The following is a 12,935-nucleotide window of genomic DNA, read 5'->3' as shown; positions in this document are numbered from 1 at the left end:
GCTCTGCTGTTTAGCGAAACGAAGTGTGTTTTAAAAGCCAACGTCGGAATTATTGATCCATGTAGGACGTCCTGACGCAAGGATGAACACCTCGACAGCTGTTTTATTGCGATGTCTTGTGCTAGATTCTATCCGAATCTTGTCATCCACCAAGCATGATTGGCTGATCCCATTGAGCACAAAATGGCATTGGAAAAGGCATCACTATAAAATAGTGGTCGTTGTGGCTGCATTCATGTGAAGCAATCAAATACTGGCTAGTCTGCCCCCCTTGCCTCAAATTTAGAAATATGTTTTCTTACAGGGGCCCTGTTGACAGGCTATGTCGATAAACAGATAAGGACAGAGAAAAGAAGATCACAACTGTCGATAAACAGATAAGGACAGAGAAAAGAAGATCACAACACGAGCACTGTGTCCTGTTTCTTCTCTTTTCCTCTGTCCTCGTCTGTTTAGCACTGTAGCTTGTCTGTCTATTCTAAAAAGACGAAGCATGCAAACACAGACACAAGGAAGAAGCCAGGACACCACAAATGCCAACTAACAACTGAAGAGACGCACAATGGCGGAAAAGAAAGAAGGCACGAAAACTTATCTACGCATGTCCATGCACTAGGCGAACCTACCAATGCGTCACGCGTGGGTGTCTATGTGGAAGACAACTGTTAAGGCATTTGATTTCATCTTTATGCAAGTTAATCGACAGTTGGCTCACGCATGTGCTACCACTATTCTCGATGTGCCATGCCTCAATCATCTTCCACGTAGACCCCCACGCGTGCCGGATTGATAGGTTCGCCTAGTGCATGGGCATGCGCAGATAAGTTTTCGTGCCTTCTTTCTTTTCCGCCGTTGTGCGTCTCTTCAGTTGTTAGTCGGCGTTTGTGGTGTCCTGACTTCTTTCTTGTGTCCGTGTTTGCACGCCTTGTCTTTTTAGAATGAATACTTACCAACTAGCTCAGCTCTCTGTTATTCTAAGCTTCATTGTCTATCAATGAGCCCAAGGTGTGGTAGAAGAGATACTTGGGCATTGCACGGATATAAGATCCCTAGAATATACTGGCTAGTCTGCTGTCCCTGTGCAACATCATGTCCGCACAGTTAATGCATGCGGAGTGGGCGCTGCTATCCATTGGAGGTGTAATCTGCGCTGCAGTCTTATTATGTGCACATGAACTTCATTTGCGTTCTATTCATGTGGGCTGAATGTCTTGATAGGATCAATGTTGCATTCAACATCGTTTATCTTCTTGATACTGTCATGATCAGTGGTGGATCCAGCCAGTCATTGTAGGGCGAGCAGTTGCTCGTAGCAAAACAAACAGGCGAGGGGGGCAGACTAGCCAGTATATTCTAGGCACCATAATAAGACGGAGCTGTGAAAGTCTTGGCCGGCCAAATTTTGCAGTCGTGCTTGGTGTGCAGACTTCACAAGAGGAACACAAAGTTGACCTTTTTCAGTCTCTTTTCAAACCTTCTTCTGATGGTGGGCCGGCCACCATTCAGGCGCTTCTCAGAGAGCTACCATTGACCTAAAGAAGTCAAACAATCAGATTGATAAATTATTCTATGAAACCTCTATTGTCGCTTCTTTAACAATGATAGGTTTATTTAAAATGAAGACCCAAATCTCAGATTTTAATTTTCATGCTGAAATATCTGCACATGATGGTAAGCATGACGTCATGGATTCCAGAGTGCTTTTTCATATTATAACAACATTGGCTCCACGAAATTTGATTAAACTTAGTGCATTAAATCATTGGCCCCCTCAGAGGACGATGTACTTCATTTTTACCGATTAAGAACTATCTAAGCCCATTAAGTGCCATCAAAATCTATGACCTCACAGTGAGTCAGTGTGTCAGTCAGAGCTTCAAGGTGGTGTTGCCACCTGCATTTTTTCTCCCACCTTTTCTCGCTTACCAAGCGTCTTCCCATGGCAAGAATCGTGCATTTGGTATTGCAAAACGATAATTTACTAATACGAGAAAAACCATTTTTCTCTTTAGTGTTGCCCCTTTAAAGGAGTACTGACACGATTTTGAGACATCGCGAAAAGGACATTTTTCGTTTCCTTTGTATGCACTGTTAACGCTTTACGCACACCGGAGTCAGACAACACATATAAAATATTTTGCTTTGATTTTAAAATTTTCGCCACTGAGTATCTGCAAGCCAGCCCCACCGCAATGGATATTATCCCGACGAGTCAACACAGATCCACTGAATTTGCGAACTCTGTGTCCTGCATGCAGCCTATGTTGCTGGAGACAATTCACTCATCGTTGTTTACGTGCACCATGAGCAGATGGCAGATCTGCCGCTAGTACGTCGCGAATTGCTGTTTCCCCGTGACGTCACACTGCGATGCCACGTCACCGAAAAGCCGCCCCCTCGATATCGAAACCGAAAATGTTTTTTTAGGGTAGTGGTATTAAAAATAGATACGATGCATTTCCAGGCTGTTGTGCAGTCTCTTCTTTGTGTCTCGTTTTTTGCGCTGTTCATTATGAACCCCAACCAACTAGCCCAACTCTCTCTTTTGCTGCAATTTCCAGGCACCTCAATACTCTTTTTAGGGTTCTCGACACCCGTATTCTTATTGAGAGCAACAATCCGAAAATATTTAAAATTTGCATCAGTACTCCTTTAACATGATGTAGGCAGAATTTTTGAATCGATGCGCTCCTTCCTACTCTTAATGACATAGTCAGCAGCCTCTTGTAGCAGAAAATGTGTGGTTTGAATTTTTATAAGAATTGGAGTCTTCTGAAAAAAAAAACGACTCACGTGCTCGTGCTTAGCAATGCCCACTCAATAGCAGTAAAATGCCATACTGTTGGCAAGGCGTCTCGGAATGGAGGATGTTGATGGGGAATGGAATGGCAAACATAGCACTCATATCTCCGTTTTCGCAAGGTCTTTAAAAAAAAATTATTTCAGCAGTATGTTTCTGCAAGGCGTTTTACTTTTCTCAAAACATTTTTGAGACTTGCAAAAAAATGCTGGTTTGTGGCACCTTTAAGCGTTAGTGCTCGTAAAACCCCAGTGCAGTAATGTGACATGTAGGCCCAGCATCGACGTATTTGCACAGCGCGAAATGAACGAGGACAGATGAGAGGACCCAATACAGGCGCTGTGTTATGTCCCCTCACCTGTCCCCGTTCATTTTATGCTGTGCAAATATGACGATGCTAAATTACCAACTAACCGAAAACACCGTACTATCATGTAGGTCCACTTTTCATCAGCCAAGCGTTCAGTAATCAATTATGTACTCATTTTCCACTTCTATACGCAGACTCTAAAAGTGTACTGTGGGGTTGGAATCTGGGTTCAATTTGTCTCTGAAGAACTGTTATTTTGAAAAGAAGGGTTAACTATACGAGAGGGCGGTCAGCCATCAAAGTGGGTGGAGCCAATTGCAATGGAGCCTATACTCAGCCCCACTGCACATAATAATACCCTTGTCTGAGGGGCGAGTGCCGCTTGTAATGGGCCATGAGAAATAGATAAAAATAATATATTTAAAATAGGAAAGAGTTGAAGATTTGATATGTGCTGCAGGTTTTAGGGACACGCTAGACAACATTGCTAGGTAATTAAGTGCCAGACATTTGACGTCAAGAGATGTGAAAATACAGTTTTGAATGAAGAGAGTTTAAGATGATCAGGTTACAAACCACGAAATTCAGGAACCTTGTCAAATTGCTCTCACCGGTATAATTAAGTACCAAAGACTGAGTAATTGAAGGCCAGGCAAAGACAACGGTTGTGCAGAAGCTACGAGATAATTGAAGAAGAGGCATGTGGGAGCATTTCAATAGTGCTCAGGTACAGGATGAAAAAAAAAATTCTTTTACCCTTTACCACCCACAGATGAGCTGGACACGTCCACACATTTTACGCGATGACAACCGTGGACTTGCTGAAGTATTCCACAAAAATAAGACCCATTTAATTTCCTTTAGGAAATACAATCTGAGGAAATCTGTGTGTCTAGTAACAATAAGGTTTTCCACTAGAATGCCCCAAGTAAAACTGGCTGCAAGCTCTGCATCGAGCCTAACTTTCTCCTATGTTCCCCAGTAAAAAATATACTTTTGAATGAATTTCTCGTGCTTATTAACGTCACCATTGAGGTACAAAACAGCACAAGAACACGAACAAATGGAAGAAACACGGCACCACAACGTCTTTCTTTTGCACAAGGCTTCCTGGGTGGGCTCGTTGGTTCATGAACATTGTGGCAGAACAGCTCAGAAAATGGGACATTGAACACACAGGACACAGCGCTGACTGTCAACTGTTTTTTATTGAAAAGGCAGAGCAATGAAAAATAAAAAAAAAAGCCCGGCCAAATCAGTTGATGGCCTTTGTGTCCTTTTTTTTATTTTTCATTGTTTGCCTGCCTATATGGGCTCTGCCTTTTCAATAAAAAACCAGTTGACAGTCAGCGATGTGCCCTGTGTTTCCACTGTCCCATTTTTGGTCCTGTTCTGCCACAATATTCTTCCTTTTGCTTCTGTTTGTTCTTGTGCTGTTTAATACTTGGCTATGAATCCCAACCAACTGGCCTAACTTGCTGTCTTGCTGCTTATTATTGCGGTAGCAGTTATATGGACATTATATAGAGTTGCATCTCGACAGACATCAGTAGATGGCTCGTATACCATTGTACGAGCTGTGCTCTCACTGTTTACTTTGCATTGAGACGACAGATAGTACGAAAGCTCCTTCATTCCCTGGAGCAGCCGTACTTCCTTACACCAGCGTATAGTAGAGTTAAAGGGACACTAAAGAGCAAAACGGTTTTTATCATATTAGTGAAGTGCTCTTTCACGATACCAAAAACACCACACTTGCTGCGAGAAGGCGCTTAGTAAGCGAGAAAACGCGCAAAAACAGAATGTGGGTGGCGAAGCCACCTTGAAGTTTCCGCACCATTCGCCGTGACGTCACATATTTTGACGGCGCCTACTAGGGACTACGTAGTTCCTAATCAGTAAAAATGAAGTACATTGTCCTCTGAGGGGGCCATAGACTTAACATACCAAGTTTGGGGTAATTTTGTTGAGCCAATGGCGCCAAAATACGATAAGTACACTTTGAAATCCGTGACGTCACATGGGGAGATTTTGGTGCGAAATTTAAAAATGAAACTTTGAACTTGATTTTCTCCTCTATTAATAAAGCTATGATGGCGAAATTAACGACATTAGAGTTCTCAGAGCACAATTCATCGACCTAAACCGATTCATTGTTTCTCTTTAGTGTCCCTTTAAGTGAGATTGGGTCCAATAGAGTCAGCTGCTGGCCTTACTTTGTATAACATTCCAATTTGTTGCTATTGCATTCATTGCTTTGCCCTTGCAGCAAAACTGTGATTCTCTAATGGGCTCATTCCATGGAGCATAAGATGTTGGTAATTTCGTAACACACATTTTTGTAGTTTCTAAAATAATTTGGGAGTTAAAATGCTAAGGCATGAACAGCATTATTCTGACTTGTTTTAGAGAAATTTTCCAGGGTGTCCTGCATATTTCCATAAGGCGGCCTTGCAAGTTTCCTGCTATTATGAATGTTGGATTAAAAAAAAAAATGGTAAACTATTGGAAGAGATGGCTGGAGTTGAGAAATCTCTTCAGTAGACCTGCTTATGTATGTTGGTGTGGCCATTTCTTTGTTAGCTCTAAAGGTTTATTACTGCTATGAAACTTGTGGGTGTTGACATTGCCTCCAGAATTGGTGATCACAATGAAATCTTTGAGTGGACACACATTGGGTACTGGCATTAAAATGAGCGAACCAAGTTGCCACCTTTGATTGAACTGTCTTTCAGGTTGAACTGGTTTTCTAAGTCAGACATTCATGCACCCAGAGAGAGCAGGGGGTAGAGCCTGCGAAAGCCTGGCTTGAAATCTGTTGCTCGACCTTTTTTTGTCATTGGTTAACTGTAGCCTCTTGTGATCAGCATCGACTATGCACTACCTAGTTTTCTTTCGCATTGGTTGTGCTGCATTATCTAACGTCGGTGATCACTCTTCACCAGTCTCACCAGCACCAAGATGCAGCCAAGATGGTGATCTACCTTCGGCAGAGGATGTGGTCATTGAAGATGTGGAAATGGAAGATGTGAGTTTGTTTTCTTTTTCCCACTGTGCACACCTGCTGCTTTAGGTTAGTGGCTGTTTCGTTGTGCTGCTGATAACAATTTCAGTGGTTCCACAGTGCAAAAACACTTGTGCGCTTGGAGAGAACAAGGGAGGCACAGAGGTCAACCAGGTTAATGGTCTGGTTGTTTAGTCTGCATTTGAGACGTGGTGAGGGCTTGGATTTAGGTCACGTTAAAGAACCCCAGGTGGTCAGAATAATTCAGAGTACCCCGCCATAGTATGCCTCGTTATGATATCGGGGTTTTCGCATAAGAAAAAAAACCTAAGAAATTTTGTTTTGCTTCCACAGAGCACAAAGGGTCACACTAATATTTAATCATGACTTTGGAACTGCTAGAAAGTTATAAAATCCTGTTTTAGATGGCTCATGTTGCTGTCTGCACTCCCATGTATGTGTTATGAAAATATCGACTTGATTGCACAATGCAAATGGGACGAGGAGAGGACACAACACAGGCACTCACTTCCAACTAATATTGAAGTTAATGCCTGTGTTGTGTCCTCTGCTCTGTCTGTGTTTAATTTGCGCTGTGCAATCAGGTCGATATTGCATCACCAACTTGCCCAAGCCACTACTCTATCATTTCATGAAAAGTCTTTGCACTAATACTGTTGATCAGTCAATCAATCAATCAATCAATCAATCAATCAATCAATCAATCAATCAATCAATCAATCAATCAATCAATCAATCAATCAATCAATCAATCAATCAATCAATCAATCAATCAATCAATCAGTCAATCTTTATTGTTTCTGATGCATGTAACGACAGGTTATTTTTATACGGGCAGGACCCCAGAACCCTTTCAGGGGTTGTGACGGAGGTCTATCAATCTGATTAATGCGTACTCGAGCTCATAAAGGGTCATAGCCACCTCTTGACAAAAGGTGATAGTCTGCGATTGGTTCGTATCTTAGGGTTTCCTGTAAAAGCTACTTGAGGGAACTCTAGTAATTTCTACAGGAAACTTTAGCGTGCTGCAGGATTCACCAGTATGGGAATGAAGGTTAGTACTTGGACTAGTCTTCAGTTCATCCTTCTGCTTTCGGATGACCTTGCGACTTTCACAAATTGATCATTTTCAACAAGATACGCAAAGATGGACAAAAGATGGAACCTATGAGGAGTTTCTGGCTCTGAACTGGCTTTTGGCGCATGCAATTATGAAATACGTGCTTTTAGGGTGCTAAGGAAGGCACATGCAAGGGAGATACAGAGAGTGCCAACTATCAACTGACTTATTGAAGTAGAAGATGGGGCAGGGTGCAATTTTAGTGCATGTGTAGCACAAGAGAGATGACGTGCCATTGAAGGATTATCTGTGCTGTTATAGCTGTGCTTCAAACAAGTGCTTCTCGGTATTATACAATGTGACTGAACTATCACTTTTTCACGTGGCACCTTTCTTCTACAGTGAAGCTGTATATAGCTATGGTTCCATCTATTTTTTGTGTCCGTCTACATGTGGATAGTTTTCTCCAGCTCCCCGAGATGGCGGTAGTCGTCCACGCTGGCGCACGGGGAAATGAAACCAGCAGATGCCTTGTAGCACATTCCATTTGTGTTCTGCAGTTGCTGTAGTATGGTCACATACAGGGTCTGTTCGTAAAGTAATGAGAGTGGGCCTGGTAAAAAGAATTTACTGATTCGATCGGTACGTATTATTTAAATTCTTCAAAATAGTTTCCTTGGACGTCGATACACCGAGTACAAGGCGATTCCTATGCTGCAAAGGCTCCCTGAAAGTCAGCTGCCATGACCTCTGTCAGAGACTCGACGACACCTAGTTGGATAGCGAGACCACCGTGGAAACTGTGACCGTTCTGGCTTCTCTCGAGATTTGGAAGCAGGAAGAAATCTGTCGGTCTCACATCGGGGCTGTATGAGGACTGCATCAAACCTGATGTGAGCCCGGCAGACTTCTTCCTGTTCCCAAAGCTCAAGAGAAGCCAGAAAGGCCAGAATTTCGATGGTGTTCGTGCTATCCAACTAGCTGTCATCGAGTCTCTGGGAGAGGTCATGGCAGCTGACTTTCAGGGAGCCCTTGCAGCATAGGAATTGCGTTGTGCTTGGTGTATCAATGCCCAAGGAAACTATTTTGAAGAATTTAAATAACGTTTACTGATTGAATCAATAAATTCTTTTTACCGGATTCAGTCTCATTACTTTAAGGACAATCCCTATATACTTAGACTTCTGAACAGCAGCGTGCCTGTGAGGAAAGCTTCGATGTGGACGTTTTAACACCAGACAGGAAGCGGCGTGCTCAGTCTGGGCTAAAAGGATGCTAAAAATGAAGTGACCAATCCAAGTCACTCAGCTGCTCAATAATGGTCAGGCATAGGTTTAACTTTGGCCAAGAATCTCTGTAAGGTTGTAACCAAACCAACTGGTGTACAGTAGACTCAGAGTAAACGGAAATCTCTCAAATGGAAGTCTTGCTTAAATGGAACAACTGCCTCTAATAGATTGGTTTCGTACTTCAATTCTGCACCCCTGCTCATCTCTCAGTACAAGGAACTTCTGTTAAACAAGCTTTGTCTTACTGAATGAAGATGTTAGGAATAGAGATGAATGAGGCTTCTTCTTTGGGTGATGTGAAAGTGGTCGGAGAGTGTTGACACTTTGTTCAAGGCATGCTTTCCCTCACTTCTTCCTAGCTGTGCTTAAGCTGTGAATATAAACTGAGCGCAGGTTTCCTTTGGAGCGGTTGAAATCATTTTCAGACGTGCCATGGCTCCAACAAAAGTAATTTTCGTCGGTCTCTCCGTCGTCAGCATTGTAGTTTCATGTGTAACCTTAGCTATCAGATGTGTCATCAGGTACTTTTAATATGTTGCTTTGTATTCTCTTGCTGTTTTTACCTTCGCGGCTAATAATTTGTTCTACATTTTTTTACATGTACTAACAAGAGTGGTTTTCACTGCTGTCTGGAGAATGCTCAGTCATTATTTTTCTGTTGCTTAATTCATTCGTTTAGGTTTTTTTGTTTAGCTAATTCACGCTGCCTGACAGTTTGAAAAATTGAGTGAATCTGACTGTCAGGCAGCACACATTGGCAAAACAAAAAAACCTAAACAAAATAACTAAGCAACACAAAACTATGCAGAACGTATCAGTCATTTTATAATATGTGGCTTCTCACTATATACAGGGGAATCTCATTGATACGATTCTCATGGGCATTAAGAATAAGAACATATTATCCGAAAATCGCATTATCCAAACAGGGCCCAAAAGATTACAAAGAATACATACCTGGCACAGAACTCGCTTTTATTAAAGAACTTTAAAATAGTCTCTCACTTTGTGCCAGACTTTTTGTTTTTCGATGTCCCACAGGAAGCTTTTTTTGGAACTCATAGAAACGAGTAGCAGTTTCATCACTGAACTCCTCACCTGCGACAAGGCTACAAAACGTGTCTAATGGTCAGAAGATATTGGCCGACAATTGGCCAGTATCTTCTACTGGTCGAGATACTGTCCGATGTTGTCATCACTGCACCAATCATGAATGTTTGGTCACGTGATTTTAATGTGAGGGTGTTGGTTCGCCCATTTCAAAGGATGAAGCAATCTAGTGCAATCCGAAACTGTGAACATTGATCCCAGAAGCTGCCACACTACCACAAGCACTGGGGTGTCTCGATGGGCCAGCGGCGCGCAGGTGTAGTGCCTCTTGGCACGAAAATTGAAACCATGCGAGGTTTTAAAACGTTTTCGCGATCGTGTTATCCAAGGCCTTGTGAAAATACGATCGTATTAGCCTTACGAAAATTCATTACCCCTATGAGGCGTCGGCTGGGAACAGAAAAAAAAGCAAATTATGCTGAAAAACGTATTAAGCATGATTGTATCGAAATTTCACTGTATTAGTTCAGTGCGGTTATAGATTTTAAAGTTGGGGAAAAACCATAATAATGTTCACACTTCTGTTTACATCCATTGTGATCTTTGATACAACTACGTTATGTCCCTCTAATTACAGCTGTCTGATGCCATTGGTGAAAGTTTAAGCCAGCAAGTACCTCTCACAGACTTTAAGGTGAGTTCTTATGCTCATTGCTGTAGCTTTAGCCAGCACAGGTATGAATATAAACTGTGCTGTGAATGTCATAGATCGTTCAGGGAGGAGTGATTAGCAGAGGATAGAAAGTTGTTTGTTTGTCAGCTTATTATATGTGCTGGCAACAGTAGCAGGCTAACTCATTTAAAGGTTCTCACCATGTTTGGGTATACCAAACAAGCAAACGCGGTTTGCAGGTCACACACTGAGGCACCTACACGTTGGCAAAGCCGCTTAAATTTCAAGTGAAAGCCAGTTTCGTGGCAGTGATTCAAGGTCATGTGCATGAACACCTCTCTGTCTGATACACTGCCTGAAATTTCACCACTTATGGCATGTGACTTTCGTAAGCCGTCCATTGCAGAACATGCAAAGGCCACCACTGGGACTTCACTGCAAAGAAAAAGAAAAAAAAAAGATATGGAGCTCATGCTGTAAAGATGACATGGTCCCATCCCTCAGTGCCATTGTGTGAAAAGGTAGAAAAAACAAAGCTCAGAGTGAAGGAATATTGAGCTAGCCGGTAAAGATTTTATCATGGAAGAAAGTAAGGCAAACAAACATCACATGAAAGATGAGAACCAGGCAACACAAAAGCCAACTATACATTAAAAGGTTGTAGTGTGGCAGAAAAACAAAAAGGTAGACATAAATCTCATCTGCGCACGTTCATGAATTGGAGCGCCAGCTGTTAATCAGGCACACGTGCAGGTCTACGTGAGAAATATCTTTTATATGCATAAATGCAGGAAATTGTGCACCCCGCAGGGGTGTCTGTGCGAGCAGGCGTTTGGTGAGTGGCGTCACCATAGACTTGAGCCAACAGGGTGGTTTTGGATGCCGGTGTTCTCCACCCCAACGCAAGCATTTTCACATCAGAAGTTATGCGATACTGGCAGCCGTTAAACACGTTAAAGAATTGAAATTACACCACGCAATTATATACATGAATTCCTTAAGCATTCTTAAAGCTTTGAAAACTCCCAAAAAGGAACAAAAATCCTGTCATTGTCTCGCTCTACTCACTACTATGCACCATTTACGCGTCCAAACAGCATGTTGTAGTATGCTGGGTGCCAGGACACCGCAGTATCGAAGGAGATGTGTTGGCTGACCAGCTAGCTGCATCCGTCCTCCAAAACGCCGCCGATTCATCCATAGCTGTCCCTGTAAAGGACCTAAAGCCCCTTCTAAAAAAAACACTCGAGGCTTATTGGTTGTGGCTATGGGACAGTGAAACACACAATAAACACGTGTTATCAAGCTGAATCTTGGAAACTGGCCACCAGTTCACGCTGCACAGAAGTAACACTTACCAGGCTAAGAAAAGGACACACGCACAGTACACATGCGTACCTTCTGTCTGGTGATGATCCACCCGTGTGTTAGAGATGTGATGAACCACTTACTGTGCTTCACATCCTGATCCAATGCAATGAATTAGATGCTACTAGAAGAAAACACTTTCCATTACCCTGCCAACAGCAAATTCCACTAGATCTTTCGATGTTCATAGGTAGGGAACCGCTTTTTAAATGCGTGTCATTGTTCACGTTTTTAAAAGATGTGCGTAGCTTTCACATTATATTCCCAGGCAATCCGTTGTACGACCTCTGAACAAAGGTTGCTGCTGCAGTACCTACATTGCAGAAAGCACCTGCCTTGAGGCCTTTGGACGCAAGGGCGTTGACGAGGCATTTGTGCTAATACCATATCCCCATAGTTTTATTACCATGACCACTTGCCATCCATTCTCACTACACACATTTCACGTCACTCTCATCATTTTAATACTTCTGTGTTTTACGCACGTTTAGTGCACTCAATTTTAGGCCCTTATACAACCACTTAACATAATCGTTGTTAACATCCAATATCATGTCCTGGCACTCTTTGGCCATGACTGGCCCTTGTGTCATTAAACAACATATATCATCATGAGGAAATTCTGCGTGCTCACTTCCTTCCAATATGCTTGGTCTAATTTGTCTCGTCCTTGTCCCTTAGCGAGTTTTTGTAACACATTCTGCGGCCTCATTTCTATTGCTATGATGACTCTAGGAAACAGTGAAGTACAGATTTGTTTTCTCAATGGCAAGACTCGTTTTAAATATATTTTTAGGTGCTTTCTAGGGAATGGGCGAATATTCGGACGTTTCGAATATTCGAACGAATATTAAAGTATTCGAATTCGCTTCGATACGAATTTATATTATTCGAAATTTCGAAGTATTCGAAATGAACGAATATATGCATGTTTGACCGCATATAACCCCCTGTAAAGGTGGTTTCACTGCAGCGTCGGGTTGCTGTACGGTGAAACCACCCTTCCAGGGGAAATCTGCACTGCCGCGAAGCGACACTTAAAGGTTAAGTGTACATATTATTACGCCGTGTATGTGCCGGACTGAGAAGAGGAAGAAGTGTGTGGAGGTTGGAAGAAGAAGATCTCTCGGCAGCTTCGTCCTGTGCGGTCTTGCCATCCAAGCCTTCTGTAAATAAACCCCAAACCCTTACTGTGGGCGTAACAGAGTGGTGGAGGTGCTGGGTAAGACAACCAACAACGGAACCGCTACCCTTCGGACTTCGCCGAAGCCGTCGCCTCGCCGGCCTGCCTCCTTCCATGCCCATCATGCCTGACGACACAGACACTCGGGAACCAGCCCCCAGCAGTTCTTGGCCGCAT

The 12,935-nt window shown here is 42.7% G+C and overlaps 1 protein-coding gene across 3 annotated transcripts in view; it reads left to right on the top strand.

The window, feature by feature from the left end:
* Positions 1-12,935, top strand: part of LOC119391925 (uncharacterized) — a 129,948-nt gene that overhangs the window by 2,714 nt on the left and 114,299 nt on the right. For all 3 annotated transcript variants that reach the window (XM_049414472.1, XM_049414471.1, XM_049414481.1), the window contains exons 2-3: positions 6,056-6,138; positions 10,172-10,228. In XM_049414472.1, coding sequence (XP_049270429.1) covers positions 6,056-6,138; positions 10,172-10,228 — 140 coding nt within the window. The remainder of the gene's footprint in view (positions 1-6,055; positions 6,139-10,171; positions 10,229-12,935) is intronic.

Source organism: Rhipicephalus sanguineus, chromosome 1 (assembly GCF_013339695.2).
Source record: "Rhipicephalus sanguineus isolate Rsan-2018 chromosome 1, BIME_Rsan_1.4, whole genome shotgun sequence".
Lineage (NCBI taxonomy): Eukaryota > Metazoa > Arthropoda > Arachnida > Ixodida > Ixodidae > Rhipicephalus > Rhipicephalus sanguineus.
This window is presented reverse-complemented; position numbering and strand designations above follow the sequence as displayed.